The 27,288-nt window shown below is 43.1% G+C and overlaps 1 protein-coding gene across 9 annotated transcripts in view; it reads right to left on the reverse strand.

The window, feature by feature from the left end:
• LOC110535292 (histone-lysine N-methyltransferase 2C) overlaps positions 1 to 27,288 on the reverse strand; it is a 224,712-nt gene that overhangs the window by 182,903 nt on the left and 14,521 nt on the right. For all 9 annotated transcript variants that reach the window (XM_036934913.1, XM_036934915.1, XM_036934912.1 and 6 more), the window contains exons 2-3: positions 26,952 to 27,128; positions 9,455 to 9,543 (exon numbers count right to left, since the gene is read on the reverse strand). In XM_036934913.1, coding sequence (XP_036790808.1) covers positions 9,455 to 9,543; positions 26,952 to 27,127 — 265 coding nt within the window. In that variant the 5' untranslated portion in view covers position 27,128. The remainder of the gene's footprint in view (positions 1 to 9,454; positions 9,544 to 26,951; positions 27,129 to 27,288) is intronic.

Raw genomic sequence — 27,288 nt, forward strand, 5'->3', positions numbered from 1 at the left:
TATGTTTTGCAAACAACAAAAGAAACGCTAGCCAACTGTCTCTTGCTAGTTGCCCAATTGAATGACATTTATTTTTGACCTCTAACGTAGTCTCCTGATGTGGTGTAAAAATGGTTGAGGGCTTATATGGAATATCACATTTTTAAGCCCGCCCCCACAACCCTCAGTTCATAAACATTAATAAATCACTTGCTCCACCTTTTGCTCAGCTGTGACACTTGAAAACACACACACACACACACACACACATCTAAAGTTTGGACAGACCTACTCATTCAAGGGGATTTTATTTGTACAATTTCCTACATTGTAGGATAATAGTGAAGACATCAAAACTATGAAGTAACACATATTGAATCATGTAACTGAAAAAATGGTTAAACTAATCAAAATAGATTTTAGATTCTTCAAAGTAGCCACCCCTTGCCTTGATGACAGCTTTGCACACTCTTGGCATTCTCTCATCTAGCTTCATGAGGTAGTCACGTGGAATGCATTTCCATTAACAGGTGTGCCTTGTTCAAAGTTTAATTTGTGGAATTATTTCCCTTTTTAACCTCTCTGGGACCGTTCGGGACGTGAGCGTCCCACCTCTCCACAGTCAGATTTCAAATAAACTTTACCGAAAAAGCACACCATGCTATAATCTGAGTAGAGCGCTCAGAGCCCATACATATATCCACCATGTTGTGGAGTCAACATTAATCAGAATAGCATTATAAATATTTACCTACCTTTGATGATCTTCATCAGAATGCACTCCCAGGAATCCCAGTGCCACAATAAATGTTTGTTTTGTTCGATAATGTCCATAATTTATGTCAAAATAGCTCCTTTTGTTAGCGCCTTCAGTCCAGTAATCCATTCATAAAGCGCGTTCACTAGTTTCAGACGAAAAGTCAAAAAAGCTCCGTTACAGTTAGTAGAAACACATCAAACGATGTATAGAATCAATCTTTGGGATGTGCATTTAACATAATTCTTCAATAATGTTCCAACTTCCAACCGGACAATTCCTTTGTCTTCAGAAATGAAGTGGAACGAGAGCTACCTTTCACGTGAGCGAGCGAGACTGAGCCTGTGGCACTGCCAGACCACTCACTCAAAGAGCTCTTATGAGCCCCTCCTTTAGAGTAGAAGCATCAAACAAGTTTCTAAAGATTGTTGACATTTAGTGGAAGCCGTAGGAAGTGCAAAATTACCAATATCCCACTGTGTATTCCATAGGGGCTGAGGTCAAAAACTACAAACCTCAGATTTCCCACTTCCTGGTTGGATTTTTTTCTCAGGTTTTTGCCTGTCATGTTATACTCACAGACATCATACAAACAGTTTTAGAAACGTCAGAGTTTTCAACGAGAGTTTTCTATCAAAATCTACTAATTATATGCATATTCTAGCTTTTATGGCTGAGGAGCAGGCAGCTTAATTTGGGCACGCTTTTCATCCAAAATTCCCAATACTTCCCCCTACCCCAAAGAAGTTAAGTTGTGTTGTGACAAGGTAGGGGTGGTATACAGAAGATAGCCCTATTTGGTAAATGGGTAGCATTCTGCATAAATAAGACGGAATAAAAACAAGACAGCATTAAAATATAGGCCTTAACATACAGGCCAATATTGTGGGAAAGGGAGACAACTCAGTGTGGTACAAGTAGAACAGGGACCTCATGCACTTTTGACACGGACTCAGCCTAAATTACTTTCAGTTTAAGTCTTTGTGGGGGGAGGGGGGGGGGCTAGGAAAATCCCACGACAAAAGCCCAGAGGCCCCGAAGTGTAATTAATAGGCAGGAAATTAATCTTCGGCAAGCAGCTTTTGTGGAGGGGGAGGATAAAAAGCTGTCACATGTCTCGTGGACATGATTGAGTCATTCAAAGACTGGGTGCCTTGAACCTTAAGCCACCCTTGTTAGAAGGGTGTGTGTGTGTGTGTGTGTGTTGGAGGAGAAGGGCACGTTAGGTCACTTTTTGGAAGTGGAACAGATCAAGTGATGCTAATGATGTTTGCTGGTGTGATCGTCTTCGAGGGCCCTAGGGAACAAGTACAATGAGGGCGGGACAGGCCACAGAGCATTGGGTGGCCAAAGATTAGGTAAGCGGTTGGCTAAATTTAGCCCCAGGCTTTGACATGATCTCACTCTGCATTGGGGAAAACTAGGTGAATCTCATTGAATAGTAGTGATTGTGGAAAAATATATACAGTTACTTATCGGGATATTATTTGACGATATATCGTATCAACAATATCGCAATATTTTTGCGCCAGTTGGCTGTATTTTTCCTTCATAGATTGTTCTCCATCTTCTTTTTAAACAGGGAGCCACATTTGTTTTCAGCACTTTTATTTCATGACCGATCAAAACTTCATGGCTCTGTCTCTCTGCAGCAGAAATATGGTGAAATCACAGTAACGAATCACAATACACATTGTATCGGCACCAAAGTATTGTCATAATATCATGAGGTCCCAGGAAATTCACCAGCCCTAATGACTAGGCATGAGTCTCAATACCAATTCATTTCTTCCTCCCTTATCAGTCCTTACCATAAACACTGTCTAGAAGTGGTCTGAGTGGAAAGGGGAAAAGTGAAAACTAGCTGTTATAGGCAGAGGTTTGGAAGTCTTTATTATCGCTCTATTCATGTATTTCCCACCTGGTGATCTTACCAGGCAAGCTGAAACTCCACCATGCAAAACCTGCAGATTAGAAGGTCCTCAGTAAATTGTATTTTCAACCAGCAACTATCAGGAAATGACACTGATCACACTTTTAAAAAGTGTTAGTTTCATCAACTGTTGTACAATATGATACAAAACACAGGAATAACAAATGTGACTGCCCTGCGCATTTAAACCTAATGCTCATGGAGGACAGGACCTAAGGAAAGGAAACCGCTTTACACTTTTGAGTGACAGCAGCACAAATGCAGTTAAAATTACTTGGACTTTCTGTTGCATTTGCCAAGATTGTGAAGCCATTTACAGGTCATCAAAATGCCAGCAGCGAAAAGCAAAGCCTCACTACACAGCTAACAGGGGCGTTGACTGCGTTCTAAAATATTAGACCATCCTCTGGCAGTCGATTTGCATAATGCATTATTTGAATGGAGGCTTGTTTTCCAATGAAGCCGCATCCACAGACATAACGGGTCAGAAATGTTTGGGGATGTGCACGGTGGGCAGGAGGGACCCCCGCGGACAGCAGCTGCAGATGGCTTTGTAAACATCCCATAACAAACCAGAAACTAAGCCTACATTTTGGATCTGCAGACATACAAGTATGAACTTGCCTTTAGTGATCTACCATTTAGCAATGGATACCTCGCGGGGGAAAACTGATAGATACCCTTCAAGTTTCAGCGAAGGGACAAGATTTACTTCCAATTGGATATCACGACAACTGGGGAGAAAAAGGAGTACAAAAAAGTACAAAAAAAGTATATATATATATATATATATATATATATATATATATATTTTAAATTAAACATCACATTTACAGCAGTATTCAGACCCTTCGTTGAAGCACTTTTGGCAGTCTTCTTGGGTATGACGCTACAAGTTTGGGAAACCTGTATTTGGGGAGTTTATCCCAATCTTCTCGGCAACCTGTCAAGTTAGATGGGGAGCATCGATACACTGATATTTTCAGGTCTCTCCAGAGATGTTCGATCTGGTTCAAGTCCAGGCTTTGGCTGGGCCACTCAAGGACATTCAGAGACTTGCCCCGAAGCCACTCCTGCGTTGTCTTGGCTGTGTGCTTAGGGTCATTGTCCTGTTGGAAAATGAACCTTCGCCCCAGTCTGAAATCCTGAATGCTCTGGAGCAAATTTTCATCAAGGATCTCACTGTACTTAGCTCCGTTCATCTTTCCCTCGATCCTGACTAGCCTCCCTGTCCCTGAAAAACATCCCCACAGCATGATGCTGCCACCGCCATGCTTCACTGTAGGGATGGTGCCAGGTTTCCTCCAATCCTGTCTCGGAGGTCTACAGACAATTCCGGCGACCTCATGGCTTGGTTTTTGCTCTGACTTGCACGGTAAACTGTGGGAACTTATATAGACAGATAAGTGATTGAATGGCACCATAGGAGATGGCTGTCGTTTTACAGGCTCCCAACTAATTGAGCTAAAATCCCAGTCATTTGCTAGAAGAGACAGAGATATCAGGGATATAGGTCGGGGTGTCTTGTAAGAATCCAACGGAGAGTGGGTTATCCGACTCGACCATCAGTTCTATTCGACAATGTGCAATCATTGGATAATAAAATGGATGAGCTCCGATCAAAACTAACCTACCAACGGGACATTAAAAACTAATATCTTATGTTTCACGAGTCGTGGCTGAACGAAGACATGGAAAACATACAGCTGGCTGGGTTTTCCATGCATTGGCAATATAGAACAGCTGCCTTCTGTAACACAAGGGGTGGCGGTCTGTGTCTCCATTTGTAAATAACAGCTGGTGCATGAACTCAAAGGAAGTCTCGAGGTTTTGATCGTCTGATGTGAGAAAGACCTTTAAAACAGGTCAACATTCACAAGGCTGCAGAGCCAGTATCTCATGATAAGCTGTAGACCACACTATTTACCAAGAGAGCTTATCTATATTTTTTACATAGCTGTCAATTTACCAGCACTAAGACGGCACTCAACGAGCTGTATAAGGACATAAGCAAAAAGGTAAATGCTCATGCAGAGGCGGCGCTCCTAGTTTCCCGGGGACTTTAATGCAGGGAAACTTACATCCACTTGATCTAATTTGTTACATGTGCAACCAGAGGGGAAAATAACTCTCGACCACCTTCACGCCGCACAGAGACGAGTACAAAAGCTCTCCCTACAATTGGCAAATCTGACCAAAACTCCATCCTCCCGATTCTTGCTTACAGGCCAAAACTAAAACAGGAAGTACCAGTGACTCGCTCAATAAGAAAGTGGTCAGATGACGCAGATGCTAAGCTACAGGAGTGTTTTGCTAGCATAGACTGGAAAATGTTCTGGGATTGTTTTCCGATGGAATTGAGGAGTAAACCACATCAGTCACTGGGTTCATCAATAAGTGCTTTGATGACGTCGTCCCCACAGTGACCGTACGTACATACTAGAGGTCGACCGATTAATCGGAATGGCCGATTAATTAGGGCTGATATCAAGTTTTCATAACAATAGGAAATCTATTTTTGGGCACCAATTTTATTATATATAAAAAATATATATTTTTATTTTTTATACCTTTATTTAACTAGGCAAGTCAGTTAAGAACACATTCTTATTTTCAATGAAGGCCTAGGAACGGTGGGTTAACTGCCTCATTCAGGGGAAGAATGACAGATTTTCACCTTGTCAGCTCGGGAGATCCAATCTTGCAACCTTACAATTAACTAGTCCAACGCAATAACGACCTGCCTCTCTCTCGTTGCACTCCACAAGGAGACTGCTTTTTTACGCGAATGCAGTAAGCCAAGGTAAGTTGCTAGCTAGCATTAAACTTATCTTAGAAAAAAACAATCAATTATAATCACTAGTTAACTACACATGGTTGAAGATATTACTAGATATTATCTAGCGTGTCCTGCGTTGCATATAATCTGACTGAGCATACAAGCATATAAGTATCTGACTGAGCGGTGGTAGGCAGAAGCAGGCGCAAACATTCATTCAAACAGCACTTTCGTGCTTTTTGCCAGCAGATCTTCGTTGTGCATCAAGCATTGCGTTTCAAAAGTCACTCGCTCTGAGCCTTCCAGTAGTTGTTCCCCTTGCTCTGCATGGGTAACACTGCTTCGATGGTGGCTGTTGAGGTTGTGTTGCTGGTTCGAGCCCAGGGAGGAGCGAGGAGAGGGACGGAAGCTATACTGTTACACTGGCAATACTAAAGTGCCTATAAGAACATCCAATAGTCAAAGGTTAATGAAATACAAATGAATGATATAGAGAGAGAGAGAGAGTCCTATAATTCCTATAATAACTACAACCTAAACCGTCTTACCTGGGAATATTGAAGACTCATGTTAAAAGGAACCACCAGCTTTCATACGTTCTCATGTTCTGAGCAAGGAACTGAAACATTAGCTTTCTTACATAGCACATATTGCACTTTTACTTTCTTCAACACTTTGTTTTTGCATTATTTAAACCAAATTGAACATGTTTCATTATTTACTTGAGGCTAAATTGATTTTTATGATGTATTATATTAAGTTAAATAAGTGTTCATTCAGTATTGTTGTAATTGTCATTATTACAAATAAATAAACAAAAATCATCCGATTAATCGGAATGGGCTTTTTTGATCCTCCAATAATCGGTATCGGCGTTGAAAAATCATAATCGGTCGACCTCTAGTACATACCCCAACCAGAAGCAATGGATTACAGGCAACATCCGCACTGAGCTAAAGGCTAGAGCTGTCGCTTTCAAGAAGCAGGACACTAACCCGGACACAAATAAGAAATCCCACTATGCCCTCAGACAAACCATCAAACAGGCAAAACATCAATAAAGGACTAAGATTGAATTGTACTACACCAGCTCCAACGCGCCTCAGATGTGGCAGGGCCTGCAAACTATTACAGACTACAAAGAGAAGAACAGCCGTGAGCTGCCCAGTGACATAAGTCTACCAGACAAACTAAATTACTTCTATACTCACTTCGAGGCAAGCAACACTGAAGCATGCATGAGAGTAGCAGCTGTTCCAGATGACTGTGTGATCATGCTCTCCGTAGCCGATGTGAGGAAGACCTTTCAACAAGTCAACATTCACAAGGCCACAGAGCCAGATGGATTACCAAGACGCGTACTCCAAGCATGCACTGACCAACTGGCAAGTGTCTTCACTGACATTTTAAACCTCTCCCTGACCAAGTCTTTAATATCAACATGTTTCAAGCAGACCAGCTTAGTCCCTGTGCCCAAGAACACCAAGGTAACCTGCTTAAATGACTACCGACCCGTATCACGCACGTCTGTAGCCATGAAGTGCTTTGAAAGGCTGGTCAAGGCTCACAACACCATTATCCCAGAAACCCTACTCCCACTCCAATTTGCATACCACACCCAACAGATCCACAGATGAAGCACTCTATTGCACTCCACACTGCCCTTTCCCACCTGGACAAAAGGAACATCTATGTGAGAACACTATTCATTGACTTCAACTCAGCATTCAACACCATAGTGCCCTCAATGCTCATCACTAAGCTAACGGTGCTGGGACTAAACACCTCCCTCTGCAACTGAATCCTGGACTTCCTGACGGGCTGCACCCCCAGGTGGTAAGGGTAGGTAACAACACATTGTCAAAATGATAATCAACACTGGGTCCCCTCAAGGGTTCGTACTCAGTCCCCTCCTGACTGCATGGCCAAGCACGACTCCAACACCACCACACAACAGTGGTAGGCCTGATCACCAACAACGATGAGACGGCCTACAGGGAGGAGTTCAGAGAGCTGGCAGTGTGTTGCCAGGATAACAACCTGTCCCTCAAAGTGATCAAGACAAAGGAGCTGTTCGCCCCCATTCTCAATGACGGGGATGTAGTGGAGCAGGTTGAGAGCTTCAAGTTCCTTGGTGTCAACATCACCAACAAACTATCATGGTCCAAACACACCGACAATCATGGAGGGCACGACAATGCCTATTCCCCCACAGGTGGACTGAAAAGTTATGGCATGGGTCCTCAGATCCTCAAAAAGGTTCTACAGCTGCACCATTGAGAGCATCCTGACTAGAGGTCGACCGATTATGATTTTTCAATGCCGATACAGATTATTGGAGGACCAAAAAAGCTGATACCGATTAAAATCGGGCAATTTTTTTACAAATGTATTCGTAAGAATGACAATTAAATGAAACATGTTCAATTTGGTTTAAATAATGCAAAAACAAAGTGTTGGAGAAGAAAGTAAAAGTGGAATATGTGCTATGTAAGAAAGCTAATGTTTAAGTTCCTTGCTCAGAACATATGAAAGCTGGTGGTTCCTTTTAACATGAGTCTTCAATATTCCCAGGTAAGAAGTTTTATGTTGTAGTCATTATAGGAATTATAGGACTATTTCCCTCTATACCATTTGTATTTCATTAACATTTGACTATTGGATGTTCTTATAGGCACTTTAGTATTGCCAGTGTAACAGTATAGCTTCCCGTCCCTCTCTTCGCTCCTCGCTCCTCCCTGGGCTCGAACCAGCAACACAGCGACAACAGCCACCATCGGAGCAGCGTTACCCATGCAGAGCAAGGGAAACAACCACCCCAAGGCTCAGAGCGAGTGAAGTTTGAAACGCTATTAGCGCGTGCTAACTAGCTAGCCATTTCACTTCGGTTACACCAGCCTCATCTCGGGAGTTGATAGGCTTGAAGTCATAAACAGGGCAATGCTTGAAGCACAACGAAGAGCTGCTGGCAAAACGCACAAAAGTGCTGTTTGAATAAATGTTTACGCGCCTGCTTCTGCCTACCACCGCTCAGTCAAATACTTATACGCTTGTATGCTCAGTCAGATTATATGCAACGCAGGACACGCTAGATAATATCTAGTAATATCATCAACCATGTGTAGTTAACTAGCGATTATGATTGATTGTTTTTTATAAGATAAGTTTAATGCTAGCTAGCAACTTACCTTGGCTTACTACATTGCGCGTAACAGGCAGTCAGTCTCCTTGTGGAGTGCAACGAGAGAGAGGCAGGTCGTTATTGCGTTGGACCAGTTAACTTTAAAGTTGCAAGACAGGAGCCCCCGAGCTGACAAGGTTAAAATCTGTCATTCTGCCCCTGAACGAGGCAGTTAACTCACCGTTCCTAGGCAGTCATTGAAAATAAGATTGTGTTCTTAACTGACTTGCCTAGTTAAATAAAAAGGTATAAAAATTAGCAATATTCAAATTGGCCCTAATTAAATCGGCCATTCCGATTAATCGGTCGACCTCTAATCCTGACTGGTTCCATCAATGCCTGGTATGGCAACTGCTCGGCCTCCAACCACAAGGCGCTACAGAGGGTAGTGCGTACGGCCCAGTACATCACTGGGGTTAAGCTGCCTGCCATCCAGGACCTCTATACCAGGCGGTGTCAGAAGAAGGTCCTAAAAATGGCCAAAGACTCCAGCCACCCTAGTCATAGACTCTGCTCTCTGCTACCACACGGTGAGCGGTACCCGAGCACGAAGTCTAGTTCTAAAAGGCTTCTTAACAGCCTCAGACCCCCAAGCCATAAGACTCCTGCACAGTGAATCAAATACAAAAATGTCTAAAAACCTGATTTCACCTTGCCATTGTGGGGTATTGTGTGTGTACTGATGAGGGTAAGAAAGTATTTTATCTACTTTAAAATAAAGCTGTAACGTAACTCAAATGTGGGAAGAGTCAAGGGGTCTGAATACTTTCTTAATTCATTGTATACACAAACACATTTCCATAACAACCAAGACAGTCAGCTCACCCATCTCCTGCATGTTCTGGGCTTCAGTGGTTTCTGTCCCGTCCATGCTGTCCTCATCCTCAGCCTGGGACTGGCCTCTGCTACGACCTCTGAAAACACACAGGGGGAGAAAAGCAGTCATTGATCTGATCTGCCTTTCAGGCTCTGCTCAAGGTAGTCCTGCATCAGGTTGGATACTCACAGTACCCACCGGGTGAGCAGCAATACATTTTGTTTAAATCAAATTAATTCAACCTGTGGGCCGGCTCGCAGTTCAGAACAATTACATTGCGGGTCGAAAATATTTAAATTCAAGATAATACACTTTTAAAAACCCAGGAGCTTTTTGTGATGCAAATTCTACTCTTTGAGTGGCGATGCAGACATAAGGCTACCATGCAGATCAACCATGCACAAATTGTGAAAATAAAAAGATAACGTTCTTAATTCATGGCTTGGTTTTCTTCTATCCAAAAGTTGAATAGACATGCAGACAAATTCATTAATGCACGACAGGGAAGTAGTAATGATAGATGTGTTTTGATGTCGGGTATCGGGTGGGGCTCGGTATTACTGTTGCTGGTGTGGCTCCAGAAAAACAGACCCATGCAGAACTTTAGCTCAAGGGGGAACAGCATTGTCATTCAGGTCTGCCGCACAGAATGAGGAGCTGCCATTTGAAGTTGGATGAACAGTAAGAACAGTCTGCAAGCTTAGCTCTGTGGTGTGAGGAACAGTGAGAGGAGAACTGCCTGTAAGGTCAGTGATGCAGAGAGGAAGTGCCTACGGAGCAACCCAACTGTCCATTCATTTAATTTTTATTTATCCTTTATTTAACTGGGCAAGTCAGTAAAGAACAAATTCTTATTTACAATGACGGCCTACCCCGGCAGACAACGGGCCAATTATGCGCCGCCCTATGGGACTCCCAATCAGGGCCGTTTGTTATACAGCCTGGAACTGAACTGGACTGTAGTGATGCCTCTAGTACTGAGATGCAGTGCCTTAGACCGCTGCTCCACTCAGTAGCCGTTAAACAGACACTTGTTGACAAATGTATCTCAAAATTGGACTTGAGCGAAAGCTACCCATTTCAGTAACATTGGTTAGAGTGTGACAGACCAAGATCAGTTTCTCTTCACTTCTCTCTGGAGGTCTGAGCAGTTCAGTCCACAGCTCATCACTTCCCCTCCTCAGTATTAACCAACGCTGTCAACACCGGTGTTTTAGACTCACACAGAGCAGTCAATGGGACCCAACGCTCCACCCGCAGTTACAGCTCAGCTGCTCATTACCATGGTGACAGTCACATTTCTTACCATCGAAGCCCGAGCTGCAAGTCCAGCAAAAACTATATTTATAATAATGCTAAAGACTGAAAACAGTGAATATAAGCAAATACTATAACAGGGAATATTGGTAATATTGGTAATTGAGTAAGTAGACACGCCACAGGTGACACAGAGACACAGAGACACAGAGACACAGAGAGAGAGAGAGACACACACCGAGAGAGAGAGAGACACACACACAGAGAGAGAGACACACACAGAGAGAGAGAGACACACACACACACACAGAGAGAGAGGATCTGTGTAATCGGAGGGAAATATGTCTCTCTAATATGGTCATACATTGGGCAGGAGGTTAGGAAGTGCAGCTCAGTTTCCACCTCATTTTCGAAAACAAATACAATTTTGAAAAACTCCCATATCTACTGGGTGAAATTCCACAGTGTGCCATCACAGCAGCAAGATTTGTGACCTGTTGCCACGAGAAAAGGGCAACCAGTGAAGAACAAACACCATTGTAAATACAACCCATACAGTGCCTTGCGAAAGTATTCGGCCCCCTTGAACTTTGCGACCTTTTGCCACATTTCAGGCTTCAAACATAAAGATATAAAACTGTATTTTTTTGTGAAGAATCAACAACAAGTGGGACACAATCATGAAGTGGAACGACATTTATTGGATATTTCAAACTTTTTTAACAAATCAAAAACTGAAAAATTGGGCGTGCAAAATTATTCAGCCCCCTTAAGTTAATACTTTGTAGCGCCACCTTTTGCTGCGATTACAGCTGTAAGTCGCTTGGGGTATGTCTCTATCAGTTTTGCACATCGAGAGACTGAATTTTTTTCCCATTCCTCCTTGCAAAACAGCTCGAGCTCAGTGAGGTTGGATGGAGAGCATTTGTGAACAGCAGTTTTCAGTTCTTTCCACAGATTCTCGATTGGATTCAGGTCTGGACTTTGACTTGGCCATTCTAACACCTGGATATGTCTATTTTTGAACCATTCCATTGTAGATTTTGCTTTATGTTTTGGATCATTGTCTTGTTGGAAGACAAATCTCCGTCCCAGTCTCAGGTCTTTTGCAGACTCCATCAGGTTTTCTTCCAGAATGGTCCTGTATTTGGCTCCATCCATCTTCCCATCAATTTTAACCATCTTCCCTGTCCCTGCTGAAGAAAAGCAGGCCCAAACCATGATGCTGCCACCACCATGTTTGACAGTGGGGATGGTGTGTTCAGCTGTGTTGCTTTTACGCCAAACATAACGTTTTGCATTGTTGCCAAAAGTTTTGGTTTCATCTGACCAGAGCACCTTCTTCCACATGTTTGGTGTGTCTCCCAGGTGGCTTGTGGCAAACTTTAAACAACACTTTTTATGGATATCTTTAAGAAATGGCTTTCTTCTTGCCACTCTTCCATAAAGGCCAGATTTGTTCAATATACGACTGATTGTTGTCCTATGGACAGAGTCTCCCACCTCAGCTGTAGATCTCTGCAGTTCATCCAGAGTGATTATGGGTCTCTTGGCTGCATCTCTGATCAGTCTTCTCCTTGTATGAGCTGAAAGTTTAGAGGGACGGCCAGGTCTTGGTAGATTTGCAGTGGTCTGATACTCCTTCCATTTCAATATTATCGCTTGCACAGTGCTCCTTGGGATGTTTAAAGCTTGGGAAATCTTTTTGTATCCAAATCCGGCTTTAAACTTCTTCACAACAGTATCTCGGACCTGCCTGGTGTGTTCCTTGTTCTTCATGATGCTCTCTGCGCTTTTAACGGACCTCTGAGACTGTCACAGTGCAGGTGCATTTATACGGAGACTTGATTACACACAGGTGGATTGTATTTATCATCATTAGTCATTTAGGTCAACATTGGCTCATTCAGAGATCCTCACTGAACTTCTGGAGAGAGTTTGCTGCACTGAAAGTAAAGGGGCTGAATAATTTTGCACGCCCAATTTTTCAGTTTTTGATTTGTTAAAAAAGTTTGAAATATCCAATAAATGTCGTTCCACTTCATTATTGTGTCCCACTTGTTGTTGATTCTTCACAAAAAAATACAGTTTTATATCTTTATGTTTGAAGCCTGAAATGTGGCAAAAGGTCGCAAAGTTCAAGGGGGCCGAATACTTTCGCAAGGCACTGTATGCTTATTTATTTTATCTTGTGTCCTTTAACCATATCTACATTGTTGAAACACATATATATATATATACATACACATATATATATATATATATATATATATATATATATATATATATATATATATATAAAATATGACATTTGTAATGCCTTTATAGTTTTGAAACTTCTGTATGTGTAATGTTTACTGTTAATTTGTATTGTTTATTTCACTTTATATATTATCTACCTCACTTGCTTTGGCAATGTTAAGACATGTTTCCATGCCAATAAAGCCCTTGAATTGAATATGAGAGAGAGACACAGAGAGAGAGAGACACACAGAGAGACAGAGAGAGAGAGAGAGACACAGAGAGAGAGAGAGAGAGAGAGAGAGACACAGAGAGACAGAGAGACAGAGAGAGAGAGACACAGAGAGAGAGAGAGACAGAGAGAGAGAGACACAGAGAGAGAGAGAGACAGAGAGAGAGAGAGACACAGAGAGAGAGAGAGAGAGAGACAGAGAGAGAGAGAGAGAGAGAGAGAGACACAGAGAGAGAGAGAGACACAGAGAGAGACACAGAGAGAGAGAGACACAGAGAGAGAGAGACAGAGAGAGAGAGACACAGAGAGAGAGAGACACAGAGAGAGAGAGAGACAAAGAGAGAGAGACAAAGAGAGAGAGAGACAACAGAGAGAGAGAGAGAGACATCTTTTCAACATTTATATCAATGAATTAGCAGACATGTTGGACCAATCTCCAGCCCCAGGACTCACACTATTTGACACAGAGGTGAAATACCTGCTATATGCTGATGACTTGGTACTTCTATCACCAACCAAAGAAGGTCTTCAACAAAACATGAATATTCTGGAGCAATATTGCCATAATTGGGCCCTGGCAGTAAATTTCCAAAAAACTAAAATCATGATTTTCCAAAAAAAACCCAGATGTCAGAAACACAAATGTAAATTCACCCTGAACAACACCTTAATTGAACACACAAAAAATTACACCTACCTTGGTCTGACCATATCTGCATCGGGAAACTTTAATATGGCAGTGAATGCACTCAAAGAAAAAGCCCGCAGAGCAATGTATGCAATAAAAATGAAACTATTCAAAATCAACATCCCAATTAGGATTTGGACTAAAATATTTGACAGTGTAATCCTACCAATAGCACTTTATGGAAGTGAGGTTTGGGGGCCACTCAATAAACTGGATTTTAAAATGTGGGACAAACATCCAATTGAAGCCCTACATGCAGAATTCTGTCAGAAAATTCTACAAGTCCAGAGAAATACACCAACTAATGCATGTAGGGCAGAATTGGGCCGTTTTCCAGTAATAATGAAAATACAGAAAAGATCTTTAAAAGTTTGGCAACATCTAAATTCAAGTCCAAATTCGAGTCTGCAATTTAAAGCACTTCACGACCAAGAGCTGAGCCCAGAAACGAGCCCTCTCAGTCAGATGGTGTTGGACCTCACCAACCAAGCTGACACCAGCACTGCTTCAAAAGAAAGAATTCCAATAAACAAAATCATGAACCAATCAAAGGAATCATATTTACAATACTGGAAAAACTAAACAAAATCCCAAAGCCGACTAAATTGCTATCCTGACCCTAAACAGAGAATATGAATTGGCTGATTATCTCTACTCTGTCAGAGATACGAAGCAGAGACAGATCCTTACCAAGTACAGGCTGAGTGACCACCGATTGGCAATAGAAACCGGCAGACATAAAAAGACATGGCTACCCAAAGAGGAGCGTGTATGTGGTCACTGCATGACAGGGGAGGTAGAGACAGAGATGCACTTTCTCCTTTACTGTGATAAATATTCCTCACAAAGAGATTCATTATTCACAGAAATGACTACATATATTCCACATTTTTACAAATTGAACCCAGAGGAAAAACTAAGAATACTCATGGGCGAAGGAGCAATGGCTCCTCTTGCAGCCAAATATGTATTTTCCTGCCATAGGCTGAGGGACACTGAATAATAATAATAATATGTACTTACTTATTATTACTATTATTGTTATTACTATAATTATTAATGTTTACTGTAGACTGTTACCATTTTATTGTTATTATTTTTGTATTTAATTTTGTATTATTATTTACTACCATTTTATATTATTATTTGCTATCATTTACAATTTTGTTACAATGTATATTGTATACATTGTTGCTTTGGCAATATTGACACAATGTTTTTCATGCCAATAAAGCAGCTTGAATTTGAATTTGAGAGAGAGAGAGAGAGAGAGAGAGAGAGAGAGAGACACACAGAGAGAGAGACACACACAGAGAGAGAGAGAGAGAGAGAGAGACACACACAGAGAGAGAGAGAGAGACACACACAGAGAGAGAGACAGAGACAGAGACAGAATTAGGCCGATACCCACAAATTATCAAAATCCAGAAAAGAGCCGTTAAATTCTACAACCACCTAAAAGGAAGCGATTCACAAACCTTCCATAACAAAGCCATCACCTACAGAGAGATGAACCTGGAGAAGAGTCCCCTAAGCAAGCTGGTCCTGGGGCTCTGTTCACAAACACAAACACACCCTACAGAGCCCCAGGACAGCAGCACAATTAGACCAAACCAAATCATGAGAAAACAAAAAAGATAATTACTTGACACATTGGAAAGAATTAACAAAAAAAACAGAGCAAACTAGAATGCTATTTGGCCCTACACAGAAAGTACACAGCGGCAGAATACCTGACCACTGTGACTGACCCAAAATTAAGGAAAGCTTTGACTATGTACAGACTCAGTGAGCATAGCCTTGCTATTGAGAAAGGCCGCCGTAGGCAGACATGGCTCTCAAGAGAAGACAGGCTATGTGCACACTGCCCACAAAATGAGGTGGAAACTGAGCTGCACTTCCTAACCTCCTGCCCAATGTATGACCATATTAGAGAGACATATTTCCCTCAGATTACACAGATCCACAAAGAATTAAAAAACAAATCCAATTTTGAAAAACTCCCATATCTACTGGGTGAAATTCCACAGTGTGCTATCACAGCAGCAAGATTTGTGACCTGTTGCCACGAGAAAAGGGCAACCAGTGAAGAACACACACCATTGTAAATACAACCCATATTTATGCTTATTTATTTTATCTTGTGACCTTTAACCATTTGTACATTGTTAAAACACTGTATATATATATATATATATATATATATATATATATATATATATATATAATATGACATTTGTAATGTCTTTACTGTTTTGAAACCTCTGTATGTGTAATGTTTACTGTTAATTTTTGTTGTTTTTCACTTTATATATTCACTCTGTATGTTGTCTACCTCACTTGCTTTGGCAATGTTAACACATGTTTCCCATGCCAATAAAGCCCTTGAATTGAATATAGATAGAGAGATAGAGAGAGAGATAGAGAGATAGATAGATAGAGAGATAGATAGATAGATAGAGAGATAGATAGAGAGATAGAGATAGAGAGAGAGAGAGAGAGACACACACAGATAGAGAGAGCGAGACAGAGTTTGGTGACCATATCAGTTCCCTTTACCAAGCAAGCCTTTACAGACCAAACCTGCAATGGATACCAGGAAACCAAACCAACGCATCCAAAACAAGCCCCTGGAGTGGAGAGAGGGATAGGACTGCACACATTGGGACAACCAGGGCGAGAGGCAGAGAGAACCCGGGGAGAACACACTCCTCTGTCTAGCTCTGAACACTTGGCTGGACCATCCAGAACAGCTCATGCATCGTGGGTCTGTGCAAATGTAGCCTCTAAAAAGCTCTGGCACATTCTGGCTCTCGCTCGCTTTCTCTTTCTCTCTGTGTTGCACAAGAACAAAGAGGTGCTATTCAGAGTACTTACCAGTGTGGCTCACTAAACTCAAAGCCTGCCACCCGGGCCAAAAGGGCCTGATCCTTCAGATGGACTAGCCTAGATGTAGACCGGTTCAGAACACAAGGACTAAGCCTCAGCTGGTCCAAATAACAGAAACAGGGATATTTCACATCAACAGAAGACATTTCCTGCTTTGTGCTTAGTGGGAAACACACCCCAGAAATGTAATAAGCCTTTTTTCAAAGGCAAAACTCTTTGGAGGACAAAAGCAACAACTAGAGGCCACAAAAGTAAACAAGTTTTGTGGTTGGAAATATTTGGTTTCCACTGCAAACAATTGAGGCTTTGTGGCCCATTCTCACAATGCGGCAGGTTGCCGTTTATTGTCATGAGTTTTGTCCTGGAGGCAAAACTGAGCGATATCCCCTTAGATAGGCCCATTTAAATTCAAAATTGGCTAGATTGTAAAAAATCTATGAAAACAAAAATGTGCATTTTGGTCTTAATTTAAGGCTAGGGTTAGGCATTAAGGTTAGCAGTGTGGTTAGGGTGAAAGTTAGGTGTAAAATGTGTCAGCTAGTGCCCACCCTGCAGAGCTGCCTCCAGAACAAGATTCATGATGAAAAACGCTAACCTGCCACAATGCGGTGGCGAGGTCCAGGGCCAAGGCATCGGGTGACCAGGGTTGGGTTTCTAGGATGAGAAGGACACCGCTACGGATGCTGCCGTCGGCAACCGACTCCCAGCGCTCTGATCAATGACCTACATCATTGAAAATGCAAGGCCATTGTCGTGGCCTGGAACAGGTTTAATCCAGGTTAACAGGCCTGGCCAGACCCCTCCTCTCCCTTCCACACCGAGCATAGTAAAGTATGGCTGATAATGTTACAGAACAAGCAGCCTAACTCACTGCTTTTCATTTTATACCGCCTTCTATCTGCATGGTATTGGTTTTACTTGTCAGAAATTCATGGCAACCACAACTACCATTTCTATGACTTCTCTAAATGGCTCTAGCTTTGAGCATCACTTGCTATGGTCACCATAGCCACCTCAGTGTTGTCATGGTCGCCATGGCCACCGCAGCGTTGCTATGGTCACCGTAGCATTGCTATGGTCGACATGGTCACTTTAGTGTTGATATGCTTGACTGCACAATGTATTCTCAGTTATACTCTGGAAAGTTGGCTCCCAAACAACTGAAGTAAAAGAACTTGACAGGTGAAAGTGGAATGGTGGAAGCCAGACCAGAAAAGTTATGATGAAGAGAAGGTTTCCTAGGGTACTGGGGAACCTGAAAACACTTCAAAACAGTGGCTTAGTTGAACAATATGTTGGGCATGAATGTCAGTTTAGGTGATGGTGGAGCTGCGGGTGCCCCTAGAATAAATCAGAATTTCCAATTGACATTTTATGTTAACGGTCACTGTGTTGCTTTTCCAACGGTGTTGGAAGAGTTGTCCATTACCAGCCCTGGATAGAACAACAACTATGTTGAGTAAGCCCGGTTTGCAAAAAGAATGCAAGGACTAATCTTAAGTCACAAGACAAACATATCAGTCAATGTATGCAACCTTGACGTTTACAATGAGATAAAAAAACAGAGCCTCTCAAAGTCCTCGTAGGGATTCGTTGAGTAATCCATGCATGAAGCCAAACAATGCCGAACCCCATGAGACCTTGAAACAAACTAGAAGAAAGCCAGATGTATGGTGATGCTCACTGTTAGACAGGCACTGTATAATACATGCGTCATGCCCATCTGACTACACACAGTCCTCGGGTTTTGCCAAGCCGGGGCAACCAAATGGATTTTACGTGTACCCGTCGTAACTACTGTGCAGCACAGAGGTTAACAAGTGATGAAATGTGGGCTAATGAGTAACCCAAAGGCAGATAAAACACCCGCTAGCCAAAGCCAGAGTGACAAGAGCGAACCACTGGGGCCTGTGTAGCTTCCCTCTCTCCCTCCCTGTGATGTCATCTGGAACTCTTGGGCAACTCTGGTGTACAGTCTCACAGGGGTAGGCTGGTCCTAATCACAAGCCACCTCTGGTACAATAGAAGGTTCATAAAGTAAGAGTCATTATGACAAGTTATGAGCCCAAGTTCCAGGTTCAGGCTCCCGTTAGACTGATTCTGAAAAAAAAATATCTAATCACTGGTTCACATAAAAAGTTTGTCGTCACCAAACACCAAGCTAAATGCTGCATCTAGTCCTGATTATCCCAATTCTATGCATGATATTTAACTTTAGAACCACTGAAAATCATGTGGTACTGAACACAACCAGTCACAAAAAAAACCTATATCTAAACATCCAGTGAGTTGGTCTCTACTACAGTGAGACACACAGTGAGACACACAGTGAGACACACAGTGTGACACACAGTGGTAGTGGGGGAGTGAGACACACAGTGAGACACACAGTGGTAGTGGGGGAGTGAGACACACAGTGAGACACACAGTGAGACACACAGTGGTAGTGGGGGAGTGAGACACACAGTGAGACACACAGTGAGACACACAGTGGTAGTGGGGGAGTGAGACACACAGTGAGACACACAGTGAGACACACAGTGAGACACACAGTGGTAGTGGGGGAGTGAGACACACAGTGAGACACACAGTGGTAGTGGGGGAGTGAGACACACAGTGAGACACACAGTGGTAGTGGGGGAGTGAGACACACAGTGAGACACACAGTGGTAGTGGGGGAGTGAGACACACAGTGAGACACACAGTGAGACACACAGTGGTAGTGGGGGAGTGAGACACAGTGGTAGTGGGGGAGTGAGACACACAGTGAGACACACAGTGGTAGTGGGGGAGTGAGACACACAGTGAGACACACAGTGAGACACACAGTGGTAGTGGGGGAGTGAGACACACAGTGAGACACACAGTGAGACACACAGTGGTAGTGGGGGAGTGAGACACACAGTGAGACACACAGTGGTAGTGGGGGAGTGAGACACACAGTGAGACACACAGTGGTAGTGGGGGAGTGAGACACACAGTGAGACACACAGTGAGACACACAGTGGTAGTGGGGGAGTGAGACACACAGTGAGACACACAGTGGTAGTGGGGGAGTGAGACACACAGTGAGACACACAGTGGTAGTGGGGGAGTGAGACACACAGTGAGACACACAGTGGTAGTGGGGGAGTGAGACACACAGTGAGACACACAGTGGTAGTGGGGGAGTGAGACACAGTGGTAGTGGGGGAGTGAGACACACAGTGAGACACACAGTGGTAGTGGGGGAGTGAGAGAAGGAGAAAGAAAAAAATAATAAACTGCTGTTGCAAGTAGTTCCACCTCCCAAGGCAGTGACGAAATCCTGGAATGGGTACACTGGCTGGGCTGAGGCACACCACCTACTCTGTAGCTATTTCCCAGCATGCCATTTAACCATTACCTCTCCGGTTTTACATTTCCAGCTTACAGAGCCAGCTTCTACAAGCAATTGGTTAACAGCTTCAAAAACAATCCCAATGTTAGAGGCTAGAAACCTCTGAAATGCTGACTCAACACAGGACATACCTTCCCTCCAACCAAAAGCAAACAAGGGTCAATGAAATGAACCGTTAACCCATACAGAACATGCAAGAGACCCATTAGAAATAAGTAGACCTAGGACTACCTGGGACCACAGAAAACAGTGGTAGGGTTATTACTGTCCTAGGTTGGGCTTTGGGGGTGAGTCCTGGCAACCAGAAAAACTACTATAACGCACTACTGCAACACAGAGACACAAAGCTCACGTGGGTCAGTGGGAGTTTGTCAGACCGATAAAGTACAACACCGAAGAGGATATCTGTGTTTGTGAGAGAGTACTGGTGTTATTATAGGCCAAATCAATAGGAACTAGTCTGACCACTAAAAAAAAAAGGGGCACCCATTTCACATTTGACATCAATAACATTTCACATAAAATCCTGCACTGCTATAGCTTAATAACGATCCATATTACATTTAGAAACGTCTCATAAGAATTTGTAAAACACTCATGATTGACAGCTGTTCCCAGAACGAACCTGGCCGGCCATTTAGATGGTCAGGTAACATTCAGTGATTCATTGCCCTGACCCCTTGGGCATAGCCTACACAGGAGACATTTCCACATGCAGCAGCCATTGGGTTATGCAAGCCCGCTCAAAAGAGGTACTCCAAGCTTTTGCACTCTTTGTAAACAAATAAATGAAATAAAAACAGCCTGGCTTGCTGCTGGCAGAGAGACACTTCAGTGACAGAGTGGGTCTAGGGACAACTTGCCTTCAGAACAAAATGAGGGACAGGAGGAAAAGGGAACAGTACCCTTGACAGCAAATGGTGCAATATCCGTTATTTTTTTAGGAGGTTGATCAGCTTTAATATTGCAGATAGATTGTGGCTTCAATGTTATTGTCGGCATCATTGCCAAAAAATATTTTTTTTAAATAGACAGACGTTTCTCAAATTAGACACTAATGTACTTGTCTTCCTGCTCAGTTGTGCACCGGGACCTCCCACTCCTCTTTCTATTCTGGTTAGAGCCAGTTTGCGCTGTTCTGTGAAGGGAGTAGAACACAGCGTTGTACCAGATCTTCGGTTTCTTGGCAATTTCTCGCATGGAATAGCCTTCATTTCTCAGAACAAGAATAGACCGACGAGTTTCAGAAGAAAGTTCTTTGTTTCTGGCCATAATCAAACCCACAAATGCTGATGCTCCAGATATTCAACTAGTCTAAAGTAAGCCAGTTTATTGCTTCTTTAATCAGTACAACAGTTTTCAGCTGTGCTAACATAATTGCAAAAAGGGTTTCTAATAATCAATTAGCCTTTTAAAATTCTAAACTTGGATTAGATAACACAACGTGTCATTGGAACACAGGAGTGATGGTTTCTGATAATGGGCCTATGTAATATCTGCCTTTCCAGCTACAATAGTCATTTACAACATTAATAACGTCTACACTGTATTTCTGATCAATGTTGATTCTGATCAATATATCTGTATTTCTGATCAATGTTGATGTTATTTTAATTGACCACATTATTTTTGCTTTTCTTTCAAAAACAAGGACATTTCTAAGTGACCCCAAACTTTTGAACAGTGTGTATATAGTATGTGAATATAAACTCAGCAAAAGAAGAAATGTCCCTTTTTCAGGATCCTGTCGTTCAAAGATAATTCGTAAAAATCCAAATAACTTCACAGATGTTCATTGTAAAGGGTTCAAACACTGTTTCCCATGCTTGTTCAATGAACCATAAACAACTAATGAACATGCACCTGTGGAACGGTTGTTAAGACACTAACATCTTACAGACGGTATGCAATTAATGTCCCAGTTATGAAAACTTAGGACAGTAAAGAGGCCTTTCTACTGACTCAAAAACACCAAAAGAAAGATGCCCAGGGTCTCTGCTCATCTGCGTGAACGTGCCTTAGGCATGTGGCAAGGAGGCATGAGGACTGCAGATGTGGCCAGGGCAATAAATTTAAATGTCCGTACTGTGAGACGCCTAAGACAGCGCTACAGGGAGACAGGATGGACAGCTGACCGTCCTCGCAGTGGCAGACCACGTGTAACAACACCTGCACAGGATTGGTACATCCGAACATCACACCTGCGGGACAGGTACAGGATGGCAAAAACTGCCTGAGTTACAGCAGGAACGCCAAATCCCTCCATCAGCGCTAAGAATGTGCGCAATAGACTGAGAGAGGCTGGACTGAGGGCTTGTAGGCCTGTTGTAAGGCAGGACCTCACCAGACATCACCGGCAACAACGTCGCCTACGGGCACAAACCCACCGTCGCTTGACCAGACAGGACTGGCAAAAAGTGCTCTTCACTTAAGAGTCGTGGTTTTGTCTTACCAGGTGTGATGGTCGGATTCACGTTTACCATTGAATGAATGAGAGTTACACCGAGGCCTGTACTCTGGATCGGGATCAATTTGGAGGTGGAGGGTCCGTCATGGTCTGGGGCAGTGTGTCACAGCATCATCTGACTGAGCTTGTTGTCATTGCAGGCAATCTCAAAGCTGTGCATCATGTCAACCTGACATGACCCTCCAGCATGACAATGCCACCAGCCATACTGCTCGTTTTGTGAGTGATTTCCTGCAAGAGAAGAATGTCAGTGTTCTGCCATGGCCAGCGAAGAGCCCGGATCTCAATCTCATTGAGCACGTCTGGGACCTGTTGGATCAGAGGTTGAGAACCTGCAGGTGCCTTGATGGAAGAATGGGGTAACATCTCACAGCAAGAACTTGCAACTCTGGTGCAGTCCATGAGGAGGAGATGCACTGCAGTACTTAATGCAGCTGGTGGCCACACCAGATACTGACTGTTACTTTTGTTCAGGGACATTTTATTCCATTTCTGGTCGTCACATCTGTGGGACTTGTTCAGTTTATGTCTCAGTTGTTGATTCTTGTTATGTTCATACAAATTTACACAAGTTTACACACACACACACCCACACCTCAGAAGAATACTAATAGACAAACAGACAGGAGCACACAGCATCACCCATATACACATTTTCCTAGGAAGTCAGTGGTGACATAATTTTAACACCAGTCATGTGTTTATGGCCCATAATCAGCCCAGGTGACATTTTGTCTAGGCCAGCCAAGCTGTTACGAGTTTTCAATACCACTAAGTTGCGCCCAGGAGTTTTAAGACAATCTGGGACATTTTGGAATGTCCAATGGCCTTTTCAAATAGTAATAATAATACTATAGGCCTACATAAATACCTTATACCGTCATTCCGAAAGTATTCAGATATTGACTTTCCCACTTTGTTACTTTAGACTTATTTAAAAATATATATTCTTTATTTTTCTCTTCAATCTAAACACAATACCCAATATTTAAAATAAAAAACAGAAATGCCTTATTTACATAAGTATTCAGACCCTTTGCTATGAGACAAAATGTAGCTCAGGTGCATCCTGTTTCCATTGATCATCCTTGAGCTGTTTCTTCAACTTGATTGAAGTCCACCTGTGGTAAATTCAATTGATTGGACATGATTTGTGAAGGCACACACCTGTCTATATAAAAGGTCCCACAATTGACAGAAATATCCGTAGAGCTCCGAGACAGGATTGAGCGGCGGCACAGATCTGGGGAAGGGTACCAAAAAATATCTGCAGCACTGACGGAGCTCTAGAGTTCCTCTGTGGAGATGGAAGAAACTTCCAGAAGGACAACCATCTCTGCAGCACTCCAACAACGGAGCTAAGTACAGAGAGTTTCTTGATGAAAACCTGCTCCAGAGCGCTCAGGACCTCAGACTGGGGTGAATGTTCACCTTCCAACAGGAAAATGACACTAAGCACACAGCCAAGACAACGCAGGAGTGGATTGGCGACAAGTTTCTGAATGCCCTTGAGTGGCCCAGCCAGAACCCGGAATTTAATCCGAGCTAACTTCTCTGGAGAGACCTGAAAGACAGGTGTGCCAAGCTTGTAGCATCATACCCAATAAGATTCGAGGCTGTAATCGCTGCCAAAAGGTGCTTATACAAAGTACTGAGTAAAGGGTTTGAATAATTAAGCCAATTTTTGTTTGGCAAATTTATAAAAACTATCTAAAAACCTGTTTTTACTTTGTCATTATGTGGTATTGTGTGTAGATTGATGAGGACAAAAAAAACTATCAATTTTAGGATAAGGCTGTAACGTAACAAAATGTGGAAAAGTCAAGAAGAACGAATACTTCCCGAATGCACTGTACATACGCGTGCACACACACACACACCTCATTAGCTTAGTACAGCTGTCGTAGCCAATCATATGACTGTTGGTTGCATCCATAGCGTATGAATTTGAGTGGTTACATTTCTCTAGCCCCATCCCTTTATACCAAACCAAGTGGCGGGGCTGTCAAAAAGGACCTCAGGATTGTGGGTTCTCAGTTGGCGTTTCTATCCAATACTATTTATATGAAGGGCAACAAACTGGAAATACACTAAGGCCGCTTGTTAGGCAGTCGCCCCCAAGGCAGAGTCCATACGATACCGTGACAGTGTTAGCGTGCAAAGCGCCATCAGCTATTCGTCCCCATGGCGTTTCTACCTGCAGTGTCAGGTGCCATGCTAATCAAACTCAAATCAAATTGTATTTGTCACACGCGCCGAATACAACAGGTGTAGACCTTACTGTGAAATGTTAACTTACAAGAACCTTAACTCTATTTCTTGAAGTGCGTTGTTGTTTAAGAAAATATTTACTAAATAAACTAAAGCATAAAATAACAATAACAAGGCTATATACAGGGGGTAGCAGTAGCGAGTCAACGTTCGGGGGTACAGGTTAGTCGAGGTAATATGTACATGTAGGTAGGGGTAAAGTGACTATGCATAGATAATAAACAGTGAGTAGCAGCGGTGTAAAAACCACCTAGCATTTAGGTCCAGGATGGCAGGAAGCTAGGCCCCAGTGATGTACTGGGCCATACGCACTACCCTCTGTAGAGCCTTACGGTCGGATGCCTAGCAGTTCCATACCAGGAAGTGATGCAACTGGTCAGGATGCTCTCGATGGTGCAGCTGTAGAACATTGAGTATCTGAGGACCCATGCAAAATCTTTTCAGTCTCCTGAGGGGGAAGAGGTGTTGTCGTGCTCTCTTCACAACTGTCTTGTGTTTGGACCATGATAGTTTGTAGGTGATGTGGACACCAAGGAACTTGAAACTCTTGACCAGCTCCACTTCAGTCCCAACGACGTTAATGGGGGCCTGTTTGGCCCGCCTTTTCCTGTAATCCACGATCATCTCCTTTGTCTTGATCACCTTGAAAGAGAGGTTGTTGTCCTGGCACCACACTGACAGATCTCTGACCTCCCTATAGGCTGTCTTATCGTTGTTGGTGATCAGGCCTACCACTGTTGTGGTCGTCAGCAAACTTAATGATGGTGTTGGAGTCAGGAAGTCCAGGATCCAGTTGGATCCAGTTGCAGAGGGAGGTGTTTAGTCCCACAGTCCTTAGCTTAGTGATGAGCTTAATGGGCTTAATGGTGTTGAACGCTGAGCTGTCGTCAATGAACATCATTCTCACATAGGCGTTTGTTTTGTCCAGGTGGGAAAGGGCCTATAACGTGGCCGATATCAGCGTGGTGCGTATGAGGAGCATTACTCTATCTATAAAGAGGCCCCAATGTTCCCCTGTGCAGCTATCTTAGCTAACAAAGGCTTGTTGCACGCCACTCAGTGGATGTCACATTAGCAGGAAGTAACCAAGCACACCCTCCATCTGAAGATCAAACCCCTTCCCCACAAAATTACAATGCACTCCTTCTCCATGTAATTTGAGCAGTCCATCTCCTACAGTTCTTCCGAGTTGGTTTTGTTGTACATTGATAGAAGGTGATAGAAGGTAGCTGCTACATAGGAATGACAGACAAATAAGACACCAGGATGAAAGCAATACTTTCTCTCCTTTATGAGTCTTGCCACGTGAAAAGATGAAAGTGGGGATATCTCGGCGACATAGATGTAACAACCAAAAGAGAAAAACATTAATAGCCGCCCGTGTACATTGTTTGTTTCTAGGCAGCATCTCCTTGTGTGCCTCGCGGGCGCTCAGCTTCCTCAGTGCTAATGCACCTCAAAACACTTGAGTGACTCCTCGAGGTGGAATCTGTGCATAGCTTAGATCCACGTCACGCTTCGTGACTCTCCTTCCCTCTCCAAAACACACACACACAAATCCCCATCCCCATGTGTAATGTTCGGGGTTAACTTGGGTTATCCCTGCAGCCACATCAGCTCACATGCCCTTCCTTGCACTCGTATGATTCATTTGGGAGGCCTAGTAGTGAGTAGCAGATTTAATAATTCATGGTACTTAATAAATTGATTTAGTGGACCTATGGGGTTGTGGGGATGAGGCAGGGCGATTATTACCAATTGAAAAAAAAAACTGCTTTGAAAGAAATGTCAAGATTGAGCTTGAACCAGCCACAGAGAGATCAGTCGGTAGACTTAATGGTGTTTTTATCCTCTACAATATGAATTAAACCTTTACATCTTACTTCCACCAAAAACAAAGACCCCCTCCAGAACAACTAAACTGCTTCGTAAAATACACCAAAAAGGATAACATAAGACTGGCCAAATGCCACACGGCCCAGTGAAACCATGGAGGGCGACACCATCAGCAAAGCAGTCAAACCCAAGCACAGGCACCCCCCACTAAGCGTCACACCAAGGTTAGAGCGAATGGGACCTACTTCTTTTGTGTGGGTACTCGCGTGGGCGCGCCTGCATCCTTACGAGGCCGGCCACGGGGGCGCCTGTCTGTGGAGGCAGGGGAGGGGCTGTCTGAGGGGGAGCCCCCCCCAGTGCTGCTCAGGGGAGGAGACGGTCCGTGGTCAGAGGGATCCAGACTCTTGTACTCTGATGACATTCTGTGGACCGAGATGGAGAGCATAGGGAAGAGGAGAGAGAGATTATTTATTAAACCATGGACAAAAGATATGCAAAATGTGTCTTGCTAGTGAAGATGACGAACTGTATTGTCAATGTGACCTGTTTGAGTATACTATGAGACAGTGGACTTCTGAAATC

This window comes from Oncorhynchus mykiss, chromosome 11 (genome assembly GCF_013265735.2).
Source record: "Oncorhynchus mykiss isolate Arlee chromosome 11, USDA_OmykA_1.1, whole genome shotgun sequence".
NCBI lineage: Eukaryota > Metazoa > Chordata > Actinopteri > Salmoniformes > Salmonidae > Oncorhynchus > Oncorhynchus mykiss.